Source organism: Haliotis rubra, unplaced genomic scaffold (genome assembly GCF_003918875.1).
Source record: "Haliotis rubra isolate DU_JTF1 unplaced genomic scaffold, ASM391887v1 Scf280, whole genome shotgun sequence".
NCBI classification, from domain to species: Eukaryota; Metazoa; Mollusca; class Gastropoda; order Lepetellida; family Haliotidae; genus Haliotis; species Haliotis rubra.
Genome location: NW_025766892.1, coordinates 999,104 through 1,022,090, shown reverse-complemented (window position 1 = coordinate 1,022,090; position 22,987 = coordinate 999,104). Strand labels below are relative to the sequence as shown.

Sequence of the window (22,987 nt, the reverse complement as noted above, 5' to 3'; positions counted from 1 at the left end):
CATCTCAAACGCCTGTTTCGCCTGTACCTAGTAACCATCTCAAACGTCTGTTATGCCTGTACCTAATAACCATCTCAAACGTATGTTACGCATCTACCTAATAACCATCTCAAACGTCTGTTACGCATGTACCTACTAACCATCTCAAACGCCTGTTACGCATGTACCTAATAACCATCTCAAACACCTGTTACGCCTGTACCTACTTACCATCTCAAACGCCTGTTACGCATCTATCTAGTAACCATCTCGAACGCCTGTTACGCTTGTACCTACTTACCATCTCAAACGCCTGTTACGTCTTTACCTACTAGTCATCTCAAACGCCTGTTACAAAAGCAGTAAGAAAAACGTGGTCAATAATAGTCTGCTTAGTGAAATCCGTAACTACATTTGTCATTCTACGTTTATGAAGAAAAATGCTTGGTCGCAACTAGTCAAAGATAAGGTAACATATGATCAAATGCAGTTGGTAAATGTACTGCAGACAAGGTTGTCTCTCTCCAGATATCTAACAATAAGATCAGGACGAGAACATAGACTATGGATGGTCGCTTTAAAACGACCTCAGAACTTCACTGACATTGCGAGAATTATAAGGCTTGGTGCAACTCGAATAGAATCAAAGGAATGTCTATGCGGAACAGTTGCTCACGACATTATGAAACATGTTTTTATGTCATGCCAGAATAACTTAGTAGAAAGGAATTCTCTATTTGAAAGAATCTGTGATATTCTTGACATAGACATTTTTGTTAATATGTGGATGGAAGACGATGATGTATTCCTGTCATACCTCCTCGGGGGTATACCTTACCACTGTAAGGATATATGTACTGGATTATAATGTTTGGTCAGAACTGATGGTAATGATTAGTCTCTCTGTTCGCAGTTGGGAGAGCATACTCCTGCAATGTTCGTAAATACCTTCAGTTCTTTACAATTGAATATTACTGTATAATATCAGTACCAATAGTTAGAACCTTTTCTGTGCTGTTGTTTATCACACAAACGTAATCTTCATTTTATGGAGGAAATAAAGAATATCTATCTATCTATCTGTTGGTATGGGAGATCAGAGTTGGGCGTTTTTAATTGTGAACAAATAGAAAGTGGTCACATACCACACTTTACATTTGGAATACACTTTCATCAGTATAGTACATAGAGTGGTAATTGTGTTGAGTTAGGTCCCTTCGAAACCACACTCTAATAGCCAGACATCTAATCGTCAGCACTCAAAGTCAGCCTTCCATCCCATTCTGAGGGACACGGTTTGATTCGGCCTTGTGAACAGGCCCCTCATACCATCGGACCGTGCTAACATTTGATTCTGTTCGGTTATATACAGCCACGATGAAGCTCATTCAACATATAAGTATCGTTACATATTTAACATCTATTTATCTTATCACGAGTTGTCAAGATATTATCCGTGACCGGGAGTTACGCCAGTTCATATACACATTTATGGTATTTTAAAACTCAATAACTGTTTTCTCTTACCCTAAAAAATGTCAAATATTGTTGGATATTCTCGCAACTAAATATCAGCAGAATCTGTGTTCAAGACAAATATAACATTGTGATGACGTAATTCTGAAACAGAATGATATAAGTAATGGTTCTTCCACTAAACGATAACTGTTTTGTTCGCCAAGAACTGTTTGATGTGCCAGTAGGTATGAAATGTGAAGTACATCAGTGTCGAGTGTGTGTGTGTGTTTGTGTATGTGTTTGTGTGTGTTTGTTTTTGTGTGTGTGTGTTTTTGTTGTTGTTTTGCTATTGTTTTGTGTGTGTGTGTGTGTGTGTGTGTGTGTGTGTGTGTGTGTGTGTGTGTGTGTGTGTGTGTGTGTGTGTGTGTGTGTGAGAGATATTGGTTTATGTGTGTAGGTGTAAGCGTAGGTGTGTGTTATAGTGTAGGGGCGTGTGCGTGCCACAGCAAAAATAACTTGGTTACCAGATGGAAAGTGGACTGAAACTTAAGTTTCCACCTAGAATCCAGTGAGTTTCCGTTCTTTTACATTGAGTTTCCGCAATAACGGAAACTCACAATTACCCACTTTCTAAGTGTTTCCGCAAAGCCCCCTATCTCTGGAACATTCTACCACTCACCCTAAAAGAAATAGAATCTGCTGATGCTTTCAAAACTGCCCTCAAAACTCATCTGTTCAAACTCTCTTTTCCATAGACATTGTCTACAATCTTTTTCTCTTCATAGCGCCATTGAGCAATATCTTTTTGGAAATAGGCGCTCTATAAATCAATTATTATTATTATTAAGGTTTCCGTTACCCACTCTCCAACAGGTTTCTGCAAGGTATCCGTTACCCACACCCCAACAGGTTTCCGTTGAGTTTCAGTTAACTTTGAATCCATCAGGTTTCCGCAAGGTTTCAGTTATTAAGACTCCAACGGGTTTCCGCAGACTTTCAGTTACCAACAATCCGACATAGTTTCCGCATAGTTTCAGTTATCAGTTTCAGTTTCAGGTTCACAGATTTTCATATGCGTTTCACAGAGCCAATTGTAAACAGTCTTATATATTCATATAAACTCTTCTTAAAAACAATGCAAGCAATTTGTTATAATCATAACGTTTACATAAAGAACAACAGAATATATAATAAGATTCATTGTTTTATTTTCTCAACATAAATATGAATTAGCATTTAAGGAAAATAAAGATCATACATATAACTAATAATATAGCACTAAAGAACAGAGCAAAACATTTATGAGATAACTCAATCCAGTTTAAGAAATAATCTATCATTTATAACAAAGTAGTAATAACATCAGTTAAACTTTCACTCAGTTATTATTTTGAAATAGCAATTTAGACATGAAATTTATTTCTAAAATCATGCTAATGGTGAAATAATAACATCCAACTTAAAAAACACAGTAATAAAACATAGCTGCATCGGACATTTATTTGCACGCCTTGAAATTCAGCCAGACACTCTCTGTCACAACTATCGCCAAACATCCACTATGATATACATCATACAATAACACAACATACAGCTTGCAATACAAAAATAAAATAAAATAAAAATTACATTATGAAATTGAAAATAAATTCAATCAAATTGCAAGAGTTGGTCAGTTAGTTTAGTAGCCCACTTCGGAGCATTCATCCCTGGGTGGAGATCCCTCTGTTACTTTAGTTGGATGCCTCATCCTTGTCCTCAAGTCCAGTGTCTTCTTGTATGCCCTAAGCTTGCTAGACTCCCAGACAAAGGGGGCGGGATGCAACAAATTGACGTCATCTTCGTCACTCACGACTGGTGATGTCATGTCTATGGTGAGTATTGTCGCTACCTTTTTTTTCGTCTATCTGGCCAATCTATAGATGCAAGGCTGTTTAGGCGCTGTGCAAGCTTCTGAAAATGGCAGGTAATAACAAATTATTAAGTTATTTTAATAAATGACATAAATATCAATCAACAAAAAATGGCCAATGCCGAGGATGATTTAAAATAATTAATCCAAAAGGAAGTTTGAACTAAATAAAAAGAACTTAATTGAGCAATCACACTTTTCACTGGTTTTCCCAAAACTCAAATTATGCAATTCATCACACTTCACTGACTGAATGAAATATCCTGTTTTCTAAAGAGGACACACAATCTATAAAAAAAATTGCTCTGGAGTTACATGCTTCCCAGACCAGAGGTAGTAATATGTATATATATCTGAACGTTTATTGCATTTTCTATATAGTAACAATGGTACTAGTAATAGGTTTTCATCCAATTGCTATATTCAATCTATTACAGTATATCTAAGAATATTCACCCAGTAGAGACTGTATGTTTACACCATTAAGCCTTTGAGGTGCATTTAGAAGTGAATAACACAAGACAATAATGTTTAATAATAACGTCTTTAGTATGTGGAAACACAATGTTTCGGAGTGAATGCTTACACCTGACGAAGGGGTAAGCATTCACTCTGAAACGTGTTTTCACATAAAACTGTATGTTTGTTTTGATTTATGTTTTAACAATATGAAATCAAAGTAAAACGCACTTGTAAACTTCATTAACATCATCAACTCCACTTCCTCTACAATTTAACTGAGATGGAAATATTCAGAATGGGGTCTATATATGGTCTATATATATGCATGCATTGATTTTAGTCAGTCCTCACATATTCACTATTGCTTTTGCATTTTGTAATATGTCTAGGAACAAGTTGAAACCAGTGTTAAAGTACAAGAGTTTTACAGAAGTAAATCAGCTAAGTGCAAACGAACTTAAGGCCTTGTGTGTAAGACATCGCATCTCGAACACCTTGCCAAGGACAGCCCGTGTCATTTTCTTGTGTCACCTTTTAGGTCTTAGTACCATTGGATGTGCTTCACCTGACTGTGGATTTTTGACCATAGGAGAAGAGCGACTTACTGCAGAGCAGATCTTGACACTTCGGAAGCTTTCTCCATTGAACCTTCTCCGTCTCAAGTCGTGGTCTCGTGACATTTCTTCACTCCCTGACATTGACGAGAATGTTGTGAATAAAAACCTCCTTGGATGTAACATTTTAGATAAGAGTCAACTCAAGACATACAAACTTTCTCGTGCATATCAGTTGAAGGACAACATTCATTCAGTGCTTGTGACACAACATCCGGAATATTCTGAATGTTATTGCTCCCAGGCTAGGTGCATTCCCTCGCAGAGCACACAGGCAGACGATGTTAAAGTGCTTCACCTGGTGCTCGACACAGTCACTGGTGACCCCTGTTCTGCATATTGTACTTGTACTGTTGGGTAATTACATATGAATTTCATGTTATTTATTTTTCGTTAGTCTGAGACTATGTAAGAAATAAAGTCCAGGTTGTCATTGCTCATTAAAGATAATGGGTCCAGCAGCTGGACTCTTTTGTTCTGATTATTTTAATTCATGTTAAAAGATTTCAATATTGTGAAAAGTTGGCACAGCTTTGGAGAACCTAATCTGAACTTTTGTGTAGATTTTAATAAGTGTCTGTTCAGGCAGTAATGAGAAACAAGAGAGATTTACAAATGTGCCTTTAGGTATAGGCAGACAGACAGACAGATCTTGTTTCAGTAACTCTAGGCCATAGGCCCATAATACAAAAATGCAGGCACATTGGTACATCGTATTGTACATGCTTAAGTATTAGCACTGTAAATATAAGGAATAAAACATTGTAATATCAGATTTGCTTTCTTACTTTCTTTGTATGACAGTAATTAACATGATATGTTTGTTATCTTCTTGGCAAGTGTATAAGGTAAACTCACATCCAGATATCAAGCTAACAAGTTCTCTGTGACGCTATATATGAAACTAAAACAATTTTCTCTAATATTGTCTAATTTGTCCTGCAGATTCACCCAGGCTTGTGGCCACATCGGAGCTGTGCTGTGACTCTTGGCTAAGTGGCAGGCGCATGGAGTCCTGACGGCCCCTGGTGAAGCTGCCTGTACAGACAGGCTCTGTCCATGGATTGACCCGATACGCCAGTATTAATTTGGTCACTTGTCATTGTTTTAAATTTATGAAATGTTGAAATGGAAATGCTTGTAAAAAGTATTTTAAGCAGTATCATTTTCCTTTTTAAACTTGCTATAGGGTTATAAAGATTTTAAAGTTGTGGATGATTTATTGCTAGATGGGCTTGTTCAGATCTCCCCACGGAGTTGAGATTGACAATACGATGTGACGTTGTGATTGACATCCAGTGATCGAGGGAAACAAATACCAGCGCCTTGGCAAGCACTTGCGTGGATATGTGCGCTCTATAAATATCATATAATAATAATTATGCATTAGACACTGGCAACTTACAGGTTGAATTCTGTTAAATAGTAAAAGGTTGTCTTCTCTTTAATTTCTCCATGGTTAATATAGACATGATCATATTATGTGTCGAAATAAAATTTACATGCATGCTTTTGAGAAGTGTGAGAAGTCCCTCAATCAATAACAAAATATTAACACAAATTCAATGCGCCAATTTTAATATGAATGTTTGGTAATTAGTAATTGTTTACAAATGTTTACGTTTATTTCATTATATTACAGCTGGAACAGTGAAACCCAAGCGGTTCCAGGACATAGGTAACAATGATCTGTGCAACAAGAGGAGGAGAACTGCCTATGATTATGGGTCCACTGGTAATTGGTTTATTCAATAAAGGGGCCACAGGACCATTATACAGTTTCATGAGTCATATCATGAAAGTGGAAAATCTGGAGCGCCATAGCACTGTACAAGATACATCAATAACCATACACTTAATGGGTTGTACAAGTTTTGTTAAGGTAATTGTTACGTTGTTTGAATGCAAGGAACACAAGGATTTAAAATACCTGAATCGTGTGATGTGCAAAGTAATAACAGTTTATGATAAGAAGGATGAGTACAATAGAACTCAGGCAAAATTGTATGTCTGAGATTATAGTAAAAAGGACATTCCAAACACATGTGATATTCTGTCTCAATTACAGGGTGCCGTTCCACTAACCGATCTTAGCCCTATGCCAATCGTAAACCCCTAAAATCCCAATCTTAGTGTGACGTTACGATCGGCATACCGTTCCACTAACCAATCTTACCTAAGTCAATCGTAAAGTTAAGATTCAAAGTCTAAGTTGCTCATGACCAACTTAGGATAGCTAAAATCAATCGTAGAGAAACCAAAATGGTGGCTTTCCTATTCTATGTGAAAAATAAGAGCGAGCATTTCACCGTGAGCGTCCCCTAAAGTCCCCCATGAAATGAATTTGTATATTTCTGTGATGTAAACAAACACTGCGCTGAACAAGCCTTACAAATGTCAGGCCAGTCTGACCACTGTCGTCATGGGAACACAACCGAGCGAGTCGGTGTAACACATTTGTAGAACAATATTGCAACGTCATGGTTAAGAATAGGGACAGCCGTGAAGTGAACAATGTTCTGAAGCAAAAAGATACAAATATGCTTGATTTCACTGCGCATATTTGGTGGGGGATTCAGAAGGCAGGCCGCGTGTTATTCAAGACCACTGACAGATTCTACATACGTTATAGCCCCGTCACGCCTTGTTTATTCTGATTGACAAGGTTCAGGCACATATTAAAAGCTCTGACACAATTGACAGACTTAAAACCTGTTCTCAGTATATTACTTATAATCTCGGCTGTAAATTATAGATCTGTACACAGCGCTTTGAGCATGCCTACTGATGTGGAAAAGGCGCACTATAAATATGCAATTATTATTAATATATTATGCTTGATACCCAGCGTTCTCACGCACTTGCACCTGAAACCAAGGTGCTCAGTACCCTAATATTTTGCTCTAGGTTTTTTCTCCACGTTTACACTTGGTTGGAAAAATACCCATGAAGGACCGTGTTAGAATATTGAACTTCAATAACCCATGCCTGTCGTAAGAGGCCACTAACGGGATCGGGTGGTCAGGCTCGCTGACTTGGTTGACACATGTCATCGGTTCCCAACTGCGCAGATCGATGCGCATGCTGTTGATCACTGGATTGTTTGGTCCAGACTCGATTATTTATAGCTAAGATACATAGCGTTCACTAACATGAACGCTCATGTTAGTGAACGCTATGCATCTTAGCTAGATTATTTACAGACCGCCGCCATATAGCTGGACTATTGCTGAGTGCGGCGTAAATCTAAACTCACTCACTCACTCAGTTGGTTCGTAAACTACTTTGTATCATTTGCTAGACTATGCAAAGGGATAACGCGTGCCTCGCATTCCTCTATCTCTCGCACGAATATTCCTGCAAATTGCACAGTGTGTAATCAGCTAGATGATGTTGCTCATTTTTTCCTGCATTGTCAAAAATATTTAACTCATCGTAAGGCGATGGTGGGATCTTTGACAGCGCTTAATATTGACCTCTCCTTGACTGGATTGTTGTGTACAAGTAATATCACTCGCAATGATGTTCAGAATGTCATTCTTGCTTACATTAAAGCTTGTGGCAGCTTTACTACTTTTAAACATGTATAAACGTAGCAAACCTTTATGATGGGCAAGGTGTAAATGGGCCCAGTTGCCCGAACACCTATGAAACTTTCAATTATCCCTCCATCCATCTCGCACGAAAGAGTCTCGATCTAAGCTTGGATCGGATCGTAAGATCGGGACCGGCTACGATCGGCCTAAGATCGGTTAGTGGAACGGGTGTAACTTTTAGCTAAGGCGATTGTAAAATTGGCGTAACTTGCTAAGATTGATCTTAGATAAGATCGGTTAGTGGAACGGCACCCAGGTATAACACAAAGTGGACATAATCTAGAATTTCTTGTCAGACCAGATTTTCTTCCAGACTCTATCATTAACTGATGGCCTGAACAGCGAAATATACTAAGAGCCTTACGATAAGCTGGTACATCCAGACAAGTTAAATACACCTCTCTCTCAAAAGAAAGTTTAATGTCTCAATATAAATTCAGTTTAGGATAGGAATGAATACGTGTAAACCAAGTTTGTGTATCTATATCAATACATCTATTTCTAAAGGTTCCTATAAAAGATGAAAGGTCTAAGTCTAGTTGTTTTTTCCATACATATCCAAAACCATACTTGTCTAATAGCTGTTTTACTTGTAACGCCCAACAAGGTATTCCAATTTCTGCTAGTCTATATTGATAAAGATAAGCATTTGATAAGATTATATTGTCATTCTGTTGAATCAACCGTACCCAAAAACTGATAATTCGTACAAATTGATTTACTTTCACTGAATAACGTCTTAATTCACCACGAGCTAAACTGTTACCATCGCCATCAGGCCTCTCACCGCTGAGGACGCTAGTGACTTCCGAGCTGGCCTAATCCGGGCAACCAGTCATCTTGGATGGGTTTGCCCTGCGGTCTACGCCCTTGACCCATCCAGGTTTCCCGGCAACGTCCAACCTGGTTCTGCACCATCAAGCCTGTCTCCAACTGCCAGCCTTCATTCTCCGGACCTCGCCTACTCTTCTGAAGTCACCGTCACCAGCCAACCTCTACCTATCGCCTCCCTACCTCACAAACTTTCTCTGATGCAACACATCCCTCTTTCCTGTCTGAAGTTGATGCCTTCAGTTCGTCATTTCCGTATTCTTCATCTGATCTACAGCTCATCCCCTCTCTCACTCTCGGACAAAGTAACAGCCTGGAGTGTTTCCGGCAGAAGTATGGCAGTTTGACCTCCAGCACCTTTGGCCTGATCGTCCGTCATGACAAGAAAGGCGGATCCAGATGTCCTTGTCCGGGAATCATGGGCTATCGACTTGGTGCCAACCCCTATCAGCGCTCCACCTCAGCGCCGAGCTAGACGTATGGACTTCGCTACGAGTCGGTGGCCCGGAACGCCTATGTTTCTCGCCGGAGATTGCAACACAGGTCTCTGGAGGTGAAGGAGACAGGACTTCATGTACACCCGGACTACCCCCACCTCCGAGCCAGCGGATGCCACCCAACAACCATCCTGGAGATCAAGTGTCCGTTTTCATCCAGAGACATCAGTGTCAGGGAAGCAGTACGGACCAGGAAACAAACCTACCTCGAGCTGTTTCCCGACTTTTCTCCGAGGTTGAAGCAGGACACTGATTACTATCATCAGGTGCAGGGTGCCATGGCTGTGGTGAGGGTCAACAAGTGTGACTTCGTCGTGTACACGAAGAAATCAATGGAAATTCTCAGCGTGCCGTTTGACCCAATACTGTGGGAGAGAACTCTTAAGGATCTAAACACATTCTTTGAAATGTATGTTGTCCCAGAAATACTGACTGGTCGAATTGAAGAACTTTTTTACCCGCCCAAGACCACCCAGGCCAGCTGTGTCATCTGCCAGAAAGTGCTGCCTGAGGCAGCTGACATCGCCGTGGACAACAGCAATGCTGCTGTGGCATGTGACTGTTCCTGTGCTTGTGCTACAGCAGACAGCTGGTACCGCTGGTCCTGTGTTGGCTACACAGCTGCCATGGCTGCTGCTGCAGCTGATTGGTTCTGTGCTAGCTGCAGGAACTCTTGTTTATAATGTGAAGTGCTTTTATCTTGAGACACTTACTTTAACTGTGATCCAGATGAACCCTCGCAATGTGTCCTTTATATGCACCACTCAATTCTCTAAGTGTGAGTAGTATATATCCCACTGAGTGGTTATCGATATTAATAATCTTCATTGTTTTTACCAAGCATTTCTATTATGTGAAGTGCGACGTGACATTTCTTATATGTTGTATTCATATGTAACCTGTATCGCCATATAATATGACATCTGCAACATATTTTATACGTGTGTCCTTAATATGTTTGGATTGCACATTTACATGTAGTGACATACATTCCTCTTTGACAAAAAAAAAAAAAGAGGAACAAGAAAATTTGCATAAAAATTAAGATTTATTACTCACTCAATTGGATACACTTGTGGTACTTAGCTTTATTTACATATGAAGTGGGAAAAGAGTTGCTTCATGCATTGTGTAAGTAAATGTCCTGACCATCTCAATACTTGTACATATTTCACTAAACCTTTCTTTTGTCATGGTAAATGATTTCATGTAAATGAAATGTTCACTTATATATTTACAAATTGAACAATATCTGAACAAATGTCATTGAGCACAAATGGTGCATGAGTGACAATGTTTATTAATGTAAACGTGTTCTCGTCACTATATGGCTGGAATAATGCCGACGTGACGTAAAGCCCAACTCAACTCAACTGAATCAGTATGGTCTTAATTAGTTAAGACTGGAAAATATTATGCTTGAAAATCAGAGTATATTTTCAATGTGCCTGTATTATTCCATGATAAAGGAATCAGTGTGAGCATATATACTGTATTTAAAAATGAGACATCATGATGTAACATGTTATATTTGGGATAACGCTTTCTTTCTAAATGGCATTGTGTAATCATCACATCATAATGCTTGTACATTTCTCAATATGTATGTACCATTGGCATGGTAAATGAGCCATAACATTCACCATTATGTGTGGTGTTCACAAAAAGAGATCACATTGGTTGTAAATACAACAATCAACCTCTACTCCAGTGTTGCTACTTTTTCACCCTTCTTTGCCATTACATTGACAAAACACAAGCAATCAATACATTCTTAATCGTTGAAAATAGGTCTTTGCAGATTAACAAGATATGAACAAACTCTGAATGTTTGTTCAATCATTTCCTTTTGGTCAATTCGGATAGGGTTCTCAAGAATGTGGAAAGTCTTGATGCGTTGGATGACGCGTTCGATGTGTATACATGCACTGCTGATTTGCGCTGAGCGCCAAGCTTCAGTAGCAGAGAACTGAAATGTGGCATAATCATCTTAACACCAAGTGAGCGGAGTTCTTCAGTCACAAGGAAACCGCGGTCGGCCATGACACAGGAACCTGGAGCTAGGTTGGACATGAGCTTCTCACTTTTGAGTGTTATGTGTTTGTCTGTAGCTCTTCCTCCCCACGCTGCTGACACAAAATTCACAGCTTGATGTGTACCCATTCCAACTAGAAATTTCATAGTGTCATGGTGTTTGTAGTTGGAAAATGTTTCTTTTCGTGCCCGAAGGTCCATAGAGCGCTGTGAGAGTTCTGTGCAGTCAAGCGTTATTGTCACTTCTGGAAATGGGTCCATACATGGCATTGTCTGCACATGACTGAGATCAACTGCAACCATCTCAAAACAGCCAGTCAACTCGTTGTTCATGAAGTTGATCCAAGTTGTGAAGATTCTTGACAAAGTAGATACACTTACTCCAGTTCCCAAGTGCATGTCTCTTAACTCCATACCACGCTTAAGTCGCACGAGCACAAGAAATAGTTCCTCTTGGAAGTTTAGTGTGTGTTCCTTTCCAGGCTTCTTAGTGGAAGGACGTGTGTTGTTAGATGACTGCTGATGTGTCCAGTAGTTAAGCCTCCCGCCACATCTTCTATGCAGAAACATAGCCAGCACTTCAAAAGTATCGTAGTTTGGTAGATTGGTCATGTAGTGGAAATTCGCATCATTGTCCTTATAGCTGGATAAACAGAGTGTCTTCTTTTTCAGGTTTTCATTCTCGCGTTGAAGATGCTGAATCTGAAATTTCAATTTCTCCATCTCATCGTTGCAGGGAGTCTGATCTATATACGGATAGACGTAGTCAAGGTCCATCCGAGATGGTATGACTTGAGGCTCTTCTTCAGAAGCAGGTGTAGAGTCTTCAGAAGCAGGTGTAGAGTCTTCAGAAGCAGGTGTAGAGTATTCAAGAGCAGGTGTAGAGCATTCAGGAGCAGGTGTAGAGTCTTCTTGCTCTGTGACAGAAGGAGAAGATAGCTTGTCCTCAGTGGCTGTGCTGCATGGAGAAAGAAGTAGGGTGTCAGAGCCGGGAGATGAAGCAGAAGTATCAGGGAAGACACGCTTAGCTGGAGGCGACTTAGCTTTGGATGAAGTCAGGGTGGTTCGTCGCTTGATCGGTTTCTGGCGAGAAGGGAAGATAGTTGGGATGTATCCTGATTTCTTTGGATCATCAGATTTCTTGCCTGTAGAGAAAATGAACTGTTTGAGAGGCATTCTGGGAGTAGGTAGAGACAGAAAAGACGAGTCTTTAAGGATATTGTGTAATAGAAAAGATGAATATCCATATAGACCATATAGTCATTTCTGCAGAGAAAATTAAATTGTATTACCAAATCCATGAAAGAATAGTCAAATTGAAATAACCATTACCTAAACAAAAGTCCATATCAAGACGACTGGAAATGCTAGAAAAAATATTTCCTGCTCTTGTGTGTTGATAAATGCATTCCATTTTTATTCTTATAATCAAGGATACGACATAAAAAAAGTACTTTACGGTAATGGGGTACTGACTTAACCAGTTAACAGTAACATTTTAAACTCGGTACACCAGTTTATTTAAATAAGTATCCGCCTCCTGCGAATATCACCACTACATATATACCCAACGTACAAAATTTTACCTCAAGTTTCATGTAACTTAATTTTCAGCTCCATGTCGTTTAAGTCACTAGGCATAACCAACTCCTTACATGAAAGTATTTGCTATGTAATAATCATAGTTCTGATAATGTGTAATATGCCCAATTGAGTTTCACTTTAAACTTAATTTAATCAGTATTTACAGGGGAAAAAAACTTTTTGCGAGCGAAAATGAGTGTTGTTGAATAAGCAAATTAAGCAATAACAGTCAAATATCAAAATATAACAGTTTTTTCAACATTGTTAATTAACTTATTACATCAAATAAATGCTTAGTTAATTAATTGACCTTGTCTAATTAGCAAGTGCCATTTGAGCATATGTGCGGGCAGGTCAGGTGTTTCATATGTCTGATGATGCAATTTAGTTGATTGACAATGGTCCAGATGGCATGACCATAAATTACTGACAATGTCCAATTCTTATTACTACTGGTTATGTAACAGTCATTGATAGTGAGTTTTATAGATAGACAATTATATGAAAAGTCATTTTGTATTCACATGTACTTACACATGAACTAAAACAGATGTAACAGTTTGCCTCCCCAAATCCTGAAACGCATAGGTAATAAAAAGTACTGTCACTTCCAAATACATATTCCTCTCTGAGCTTCTAAAAACACTTATGCCATCAACAAATTCACAAATAAGAATATGTTAGACAGGTGTACCCGAAGCCTGTCAATTTGTGTTTCAGGCTATACTTACTGTGACTTAGTGATTTATGGAAACGGGGAAAAACATCATCTAAGTTTCAGTATCACTGTAATATCTAATATCTAATTTAATCTACTATATTAACCTTAATAATTAGAACTCCACTCTGTCAGATACTATCCAGATTTTGGACCATTTCCTGGTAAAAGTGCTTGGTTAGTTCTAAGATGTGTGTAAGTTACAGTAACTTCTACTGAATTTCCTACAGACAAGTTAAAACACTGGGAAGTCAAACTGTAAAGGTTTTTAATTATATAACTATTGATACAGTACCTAACATCACAGGTAATATATGGATTATAGGAAAAAAGGCCTTGGTAAAAATGTACCGGAAAAAAAGTCATATTATTGTGAAAACAGATTAAACTGATGTTGACATCAAAGTTATTGTAAACAAAACATAAAGTGCTTGTGTGTAATGATTATAAAGACATTGATTAAAATGCTCGAATTAACCAAGAACAATGATATTTTAACTGAGCAGATCCAATCCAGGATTTAGATTGAGTACTGTTTGTGAAATAAAATGTGATTTTAACAAAGTACTCGACAATTATATTGTGATTTTAGCAGATTGAATCAAAGAACTCGACAAATATAACGTGTCTGGAACGTACATGAGGCAACTCTAGCAGGTGATCCAAGAACACACAATGTATGTGAGGGATGGAACACCAAGTTCTTTGACTTGGTTGGTCACCATCACCCATCCGTGTGGCGAACCATCCAGAAGGCGCAAACAACAGTGAGGACTGTAATTGCTCAGGACATCATCGGCAATATGTGAATAAACCAAAGACTGTTTTCATCAAGATGCAGAAACGTCTGTAGAGATTGTGCATTGACATGTTTCAGGGAGGAAATCAATCCCAGACTTTCTCCATGATGTGGCCACCAATACTACACTGAATAAAATTCAGTAACTGTCAGCAAATTCTTGCAAATGTATGTATGTATGTTGTGTGTCATGTTATGTTTCAACTCAACACCATATGATATAGATATTTTTGGGCAATTGCATATGAATATCTAGTCCGCCCTGATGTATATGTATCCTTAATACACATGTATATATATATGTATGTTATGTGTACAATATGTATGTATGTATGTATAAATGCGTATGTGTATGGTGTATGTCGTGTTCTCTCGCATGCATGTATGTATGTCGACACATGATACAAATGAGGTCGCCATGTCTGATCTCACTGATCGTGCTATGTTAATGCATTCATGTATGTATGTATTTAACACTTGACTCAACTGTATGTAGATACATTATTTGGTAAAGCATTAAATATGTATTGATGTATGTACTCACTTTCATGCATCTAATCGCACAGGTATATCCGCCCTGAAATGCATCCTTAACACACACACACACATTCTCGTTGCTAAGCGCCCACATCGTGTTCTCTCGCACATGCACATGTGTCGACACAGATACAAATCATCTCACTACTGTTAACTATGTTTTGATGTAGATATTTTGGGCAATTGATATGACTTTCATGTATAGGCAATTTTTATATATATGAAATTTTCTCGAATTTTCCTTTCACTAAATAGACAAATGTTTTTCCTTTTTTACCCTTTCCTCTTCTGTTTGTTTGATTATTTCTGTTATGAATGTGACAAGAAAAGAATGCCCTTGTTTTGTTTACGCATTATATCATTAAGTTATGATGTTGGTGTGTGCCTATGCAGTTTTGCATCCTCAAGACCCACTGTCTACTATTTTTGTCACCAGTTTCTAATTTTCGATGTCGGTTGAAATATCACAATATAGACAGGCAGTGGGTACATTTGCTGCAGCATTCCATTCTAAACACTCAGGTAAATTTGCTCTTTATCTACATCTATTCAAAGTTCGTTGTCTGTATGGCAGTTTTGTTTCAGATTTCACTTTTGTTACTGTGCTGTGGAGATCCTAATCCAGGACCTAAATGCACAACTGCTTTAAGGATAGTCCATCTAAATGGACGTATTCTTAAGGAGAAATTAGATATTTTAAGAGTTGAACTTGGATTTTATGATGTGATATGTCGAACCGAAACTTGGTGAACTTCCGATACAAATAACATTGATATAAAAATTGCAGTCTATGTATGTTGATGTCTGATTTAGACATAGTCGGACTTGAGGCGATATGGATACAGATTAAATGTAAAACAAGAAACTACGTCATTGGAACTGTTTGTCTCGCCGACAAGAGCTCCGAATATTGGAATTTGATCTATGAATCAATAGGTAACACAGCTGATCTTAATATGCAGACAATTATAACCGGTGATTTCAACATTGACGTTCTTCGTGGCAATAATCCAAAGATAGACTTTATACAAAGTTACTACGGCCTTCGACAAATAATTACGGATGCTACTAGAATAACCGCAGATTTATTTTTCTCTTCAGGGAACGTAGATAATATCACTGAAAACCTTACATCTTGTTATTGAATATCATGAATGAATATATTCTGAATCCAAATAAAACTGTAACAATTAGAACCAAAGATAACGAAATCCGATCCTTAATAAGAAAACGAAATCGTGTCCATAAGATTGCAAAACACAGAAACCTTCCCGATGATTGGACTAAGTTCAGAACACTTCGGTACAAAGTTATAGCAACAGTTACAAATGCAAAACGTGCTTTTGATGCACGAGTTGATGAATCTATAAATAACACTCATGGTACTAAAATGTGGTGGCGATTAAGTTAAGAAATATGTTAAAACAAATTCGATAAAATCGTCCTTTCCATCAATTGTTACTGTGTGACTTTGTGTGTAATAAAGATGAAGCGTCGTAAGATGTAAAAAAACTCACTCCTCGAATACATCATCTGTTGCGTTGATGGTGGCGGCAGTGAAGTCGAAGGATGAGTCCACGGGCGATGTAGGAGATGTAGGGTTCGGCGACGATGGTGGAGAGAGAGGCAGGGTCGGGGACAGAGGAGAGATCGCAGCTGTCGCACTGTCTTCTTACCTTCTTGAGGTTTATATACCATAAGTGTTTGTACAGGTAAACTGTGTCGGCGGATCAGACAAAATTAGTCTACTCATCATAATTTCCCGACTGTTTTCATTGTCGTGGGTGGATTAACAGGTTTCACTGTGTTGTTGTGAATGTGGATGAACAGGTTTCACTGAGTTGTTGTGAATGTTAATTAGGAAGTGGTGAGTTGTTTTGATTGCGAAATACTGTGTGTAGGAGATGTAAGTGTTTTCTTAAGAAGTGTTTTCTGCTACTTCTCTGCTGGTCTGCGTAGTTGAATGTTGAATGACGATACTTACCTAATACATATCTTTTAATTTTACACAACTGAATTTAATATATTAGCGGCCTATAGTTGTTCGGAATTTGTCGGACGTGGACCGCTGTGAAGCATATTTTATTATTTTATAATAAGCATATTTTCATCGCCGATCATACTTACCTGATATATTTTATTTATTTCACAAAATGCAAACACTTTTCGGTTACATTAAAGTAATAATATCGATTTTCTTCATCATTGAGGTTGAACTTTTCCCATTTTACTAACGTCTACGAATCCACCGCTCAATCCGCCTACGAATCCACCGGATTTCCACGTTCCGGAAACAGAGTTTGGGATCAAATCACAAAGATAGTTTGGGAATTGGTTATTGTACATTTTAAAGAAAAAAGTTAGTTTTTGACCGTACCTTCTATGTTGCAAGGACTGAAATTTAGTTTCAATATAAAGTTTGTTATGACTTGTGCCACGAACGACACCACATATAGTTCTCAGAGCATCAAGATGTAAGTTTTCTAATATACGCGATTGCTACAGTTAGCCCAAATGTGCGAGCAATAGTCAAATATTGGCAATATATAGGACTTCTACATAATATCCATGGTTTTACGTGATAATCGGTATTTAAAACTCCTCAGACAACTGATCAATGTGAGAACTTTACGAACAATATCATTGGTGTGGTCATTCCATGTACAGTCACTTTGGAGTGTTAATCCTAAGTGTTTATGACTTTTAACTTCTTTTATGATTGTTCTGTCCATGAGTAGGTTCAGTTTTGGAGACGGTTTCGCTTTACGTGAGAACTGAGTAGTTTCGGTTTTATTTGGTGAATGTAACCTGCCACTTACGGGCCAATTGTGATATTTTATTTAGACCGTTGTTAAGACAGGTAGCAGCAACTGATGGATCTTCTATGATAACATATAATGAAGTGTCAGGTTTCACTTACTTAACGACTTCATTTTGCACTGTCCCTTTTACTATCCATCATATATCAATAATGAATATATTTAAGGCACCACTGTGCATGCATTTGAATATGTATACATGTGTTATTTTGGCTGTTTTTGTAGTTTTACTAAGCATTGTATGCATTGTATTTGCAGGATGATGCAGAGTCTGTGGAACGATGAGGATGGCAACGATGTTGTGCCAGACATCAACCAGGACTCTTCACATTCACCAACAAACATCTTAAGTAGAGCATACACCATCTGTTTGCGGTTGTGACTGGTTCAAGCCTTGTTGTGATCAACTTGGTAATATTTCTCCTTTCTCTGTGTGGCAAAACAAATGTCTCAAGTCAGGCCCTGCTTCATAAGTATCAGATCAGAGGATTGCTGCCTGCTCGGTATGAGTGCAACAGAAGCTTCATGGTTGTCAGCGAGTTGCCAAGTCTTAAGCATATGAGCTGTACACTTCATGTATATGGGCCTATGGCCTTTCATACACTAAACATTTGAATTTGAATTTGATATCTGTTAAATAAATAACACAACAAGTATGTTATGCCCGCACAAGTTGACCTCATTTCATCACATACATAAATATTTGTAAGGTTTTGACATGTTGATTATTTGCATATTCATACAGAAGTTATGTTCTCAAATGCTGAAGATTCCCCCTTGATGTGGCTTCTCATACATACACACACACGCGCGCGCCCGAGCGCACATACATAATGCTTTGATTTTTTTGTTCTATTGTAATGTGAGCTATTCAAAATAATGAAACAGCTGAATCATAACAGTGACTGTGTTACTGTGTTTGTTGTTGTCTTTTCATGTAAAATGTAATAAATGGTACATTCACAATTGTAAGTTTCTGTATGTATAATGGTGAGTGAATGAGTTACAAAGTCACATCGGCAGCCATATGATGACTATGAAAGTCGTAAATTTGCAAATGTGTACATGAAAAACCCCAACTTATATACTTACCTGTCTGCGAAGGACAGTAAAATAACTAGCCTATCACAAATGTACACTAGCATATAATCATTAAACACTTTAACAGTACATTGTAATAATGGGATGTAGATTGCCAACACCTGAAGGTTGATCAACATACTAGGTACTACGGGAACTTACAGTACTTTTGCTTCATGTATGGACCCTAGCTGGATTCTGCATACAAAAAACTATCTTGCAAATGTAACAGTAAGTAAATATAGTCCCCCAATGGAACAGCAAAAAGCTAAGCTTGTCATTTCATCTAAGCTGAAACCAACAGACTTGTCAGTTTCCGGGTACAGAAATCTAGCGGAAACCTACATTACCAAGTCATTTTTGCTATGAATGTTTCAGCGAACTGAAACTAAAGGGAAACTCATAATAATAATAATAATAATAACGGCAGTTTCAGTTGTAGAAACTTGACGGAAACCTACATTTGTTAGTTTCAGTTTTGTAAACTATGCGGAATCTCTCATTGTCTGTTTCCGGATGGAAACCTACATTACCCAGTATTCATTAGGTTTCCGCAAGAACGAAGTTATTTTTGCTGTGTGTGTAAAGAGATCACTGTTCTTTTAAATAGATTTTAGATTTGCATGTCAAACATACCTCAGCATTTCAATAAAACAGTTATAGGGAATGTATGAAACACTGTAAGGCACATTTGCGAGATTGTCTTTGATAAGCGTCCCGATTGGTGGGGCTGCTTCAAACTGGAACATGACAAGTAATGTTAACTGTTATACATCCCCATCAAATGTCATTCATGGTTATGAAAGCTTATATTATAATTTTTTAACAGCAAAACATCAAGCATCTCAAAAGCGTGCTACGATATATTGAGCATATAACTAACGCATCTGCAGGTTCATCAAATCAGTAATGAGCGTATCTGTACACCCACTCAAGAGTTTAGTATGTTGTGTTGAGAAGCATAGTGAATCGGAAGGTGGTGGTACTTTATCTCTGGCACTGCCACCCACAAAACTCATGGAGAGCAGATAACATTCAACGTGTGATCGGCACATGTTACATTGCCATGTGATAAACTCGGGGACAATACAAGGGGGGGCACTGGGTATGTAACTGGTGTCTTGTTAAACATAGATGCCTAAATAAGTAGCTATTTACGTTGTTGTTGTCTTCTATAGAATACGCCTCAAATACCATGTGCATACTTTGATTTTGCGCATCGGTTTTTATCTTATTGACTGTTGCTTTAAAGGAAACAATTACAACAAGTAAAACCCAATACAGTGAATATAATATACACATGTACCCAAATGAAATTGATATGAAGGTATAATAATAATGGTTTTATCACACAGATTAGTATTACCTTAACAACGTTTCTCTCGGCAGAGGTGCATTCTTTAGGCGAGCCAGTGCCTTAATATCGAAGGTTCAAATGATAAATTGGCCGTGAAATGTTTTCCCGGTCTACCGGGACGAGGGGTTCCACAAAGTCGGAAACATTAATGGCCTGCATGCCTCCCAAGACTGACAGCGTGACATAATTGTTCATAAAAGTGTTAAATCAAAGTCACTGATTATTGGCAACAACAAGAATCAGCTGTCTTTTATATGTGGTTTAAAAGGAACACGATTTGACATCTTAAATACCCTGAGCGACAAAAGACGCAATTCCATTGTGAAAAGTGCTGAACAAACTCCGTGGTGTTGTGCATGAAACGACGTGGTCAATGATTGGTATGGGGGATCACAGAGTTTTGGGCGATTTTTGTTGTGATGTGTTTTGCTTAGGCTTTGCGATATTGCCCCCCATACTATCGGACCACGCTATGAATGCTTCGCCTCTGTGAAGTTATATACAGTCACGCCGGAGCTCATTCAACACATAGGTATCGTTACATATTTCACTTCTAGTAATCTTACTACGAGTTTCCCGGTGTTACACTTGTTCATATACACATTTATGGTATTAAAAGCGCAATTATAACTTTTTCTCTTACCCTGTTAAATGTCAGATAATGTGAGATATTCTCCAAAGTAAAATATTATCAGCAGAATCTGTGTCCAAGATAGAAATCGCTCCACAAACATTGCGATGACGTGGCGTGAGGATAACATGACATGAGTAATAGCTTTTTCTACTGGACGAAGATCTGTTTGCTGAGTCACTAATGCAAAGGCTAACATGAACAGATCTTATACGTGTGCCTTCTCTTGTACAGACATTTTGTGTCGTCAATAACTGCAAGTGAAAGTAGAAACAATTCATGGAAATCCTACAGAAAGTCAGTGTCCCGTGTGTGTGTGTGTGTGTGTGTGTGTGCGTGCGTGCGTGCGTGCGTGTGTGTGTGTGTGTGTGTGTGTGTAACTCTGTGTTTGCTGTGTATGTGTGGGTTGGAAGATGGGTGCATTTGTATGTGTATATCTTGAAACTTCATATGTTTTGGAAGGGTTGAGGATGTATGCGTCGCTTTATACGTTGATATTAGTTCCTTCAAACAGTCCCGATCGGTAGAGCTGCTTCAGACTGGAACATGAGAAGTAATGACAACTTTTACACATCTCCATCAAATGTCATTCATAGTTAATGAAAGCTTTGAAACTTATTTTCCAAAAGGGGGCGGTGGGGTAACCTAGTGGCTAAAGCGTTGGCTCGTCACGCCGAAGACCCGGGTTCGATTCCCCACATGGGCACAATGTGTTAAGCCCATTTCTGGTGTCCCACGCCGTGATATTGCTGGAATATTGCTAAAAGCGGCGTAAAACTAAACTCAGTCAGTCAGTCAGTATTTTCCAAAAGCAAAACATCAAGATGTTTTTGTTAAAACGGTCTGTAAATAATCGAGTCTGAACCAGACAATCCAACTGGGATACGATGTCATGTGTGAACCAAGTCAGCGAGCATGACCACCTGATCCCGTCAGTCGCCTTTTACGACCAGCATGGGTTACTGAAGACCAATTCTAACCCGGATCTTCACGGGTCATGCCATGTGATAAACTCAGGGGTGACAATGTAAGGGTTACTGGTTTCTGGTTACTTGTTTCAGTTTTAACAAAGACTTCTAAATTCAATCAGTTACATAATTACAAGAACTAATACTTCATGTATGAATATGTGAACATTTTTTCGTTGTGTAAATACTCCAACACGGACACAATGTTTGTGACTTGCAAGTCACAGTCAAAAACTTCTCAAAATATTTACGCTGGTTTCATATACCATACTCACCATGTGTGTACTTTCTTGTGTATGTCACTTTATATAATCTTTATTACTGCTGCTTTATAAGAAACACGTAAAACCCGTATACGGTGAATATATTCAAATAAAATTCATACATATGTGAAAAAATAATGGCATTATCAGATTAATGTTGTATGTATGGGGTTCTGTGTATGTGTGGGTTGGAGGATGGGTGTATGTATGGGGTTCTGTGTATGTGTGGGTTGGAGGATGGGTGTATGTATGGGGTTCTGTGTATGTATGGGTTGGAGGATGGGTGTATGTATGGGGTTCTGTGTATGTGTGGGTTGGAGGATGGGTGTATGTATGGAGTTCTGTGTATGTATGGGTTGGAGGATGGGTGTATGTATGTGCATATGTTGAAAATTCGTGTGTTTTGGAAGGGGTGGGGATGTATGCGTCGCTTCATACGTTTATATTAGTTCTATCAGCGACAAAGACTGTGCGCAACCAACCCGTGATGCTGTGTAAGAAAGACGTGGTCAATGATTGGTATCGGTACATGTTACATGACAATGTGATAAACTCTGAGAAATTACAAGGGAAACAATGGGTAGAATTATTTCGGTTTTAACAAAGATGTCACAAATCTATTATTTTGTTTACGTCAAGTAACATGTGATGGAGCTAGCAAACTGATACTTCATGTATGAATATATGAACACTTTTGGAAGTAAATACTCCAACACGTACACAATGTTTGTAACTTTTAAGTCACAGTCGAAATATTTGTCAAAAAATGTACTTTGATTTAGCGATTTGCCACCTTACACACCATCCGCGACAGAAGACACTCACATTATGGACAGTGCGCCACAAAC

General features: G+C 38.4%; 1 protein-coding gene and 1 long non-coding RNA gene across 2 annotated transcripts; one reads left to right on the top strand and one right to left on the bottom strand.

Moving 5' to 3' along the window:
• The first annotated feature begins 4,105 nt into the window (after window positions 1–4,105).
• On the top strand, window positions 4,106–6,157 carry LOC124281236. Its single transcript, XR_006899882.1, has 3 exons — window positions 4,106–4,782; window positions 5,371–5,505; window positions 6,068–6,157. It is a non-coding gene; the product is annotated as an uncharacterized LOC124281236 (long non-coding RNA).
• A 5,031-nt stretch (window positions 6,158–11,188) lies between these two features.
• Window positions 11,189–12,559, bottom strand: LOC124281242. Its single transcript, XM_046717270.1, has one exon. It carries the CDS (start codon window positions 12,557–12,559, stop codon window positions 11,189–11,191), a length of 1,371 nt encoding a protein of 456 aa, XP_046573226.1.
• Window positions 12,560–22,987: the final 10,428 nt, after the last annotated feature.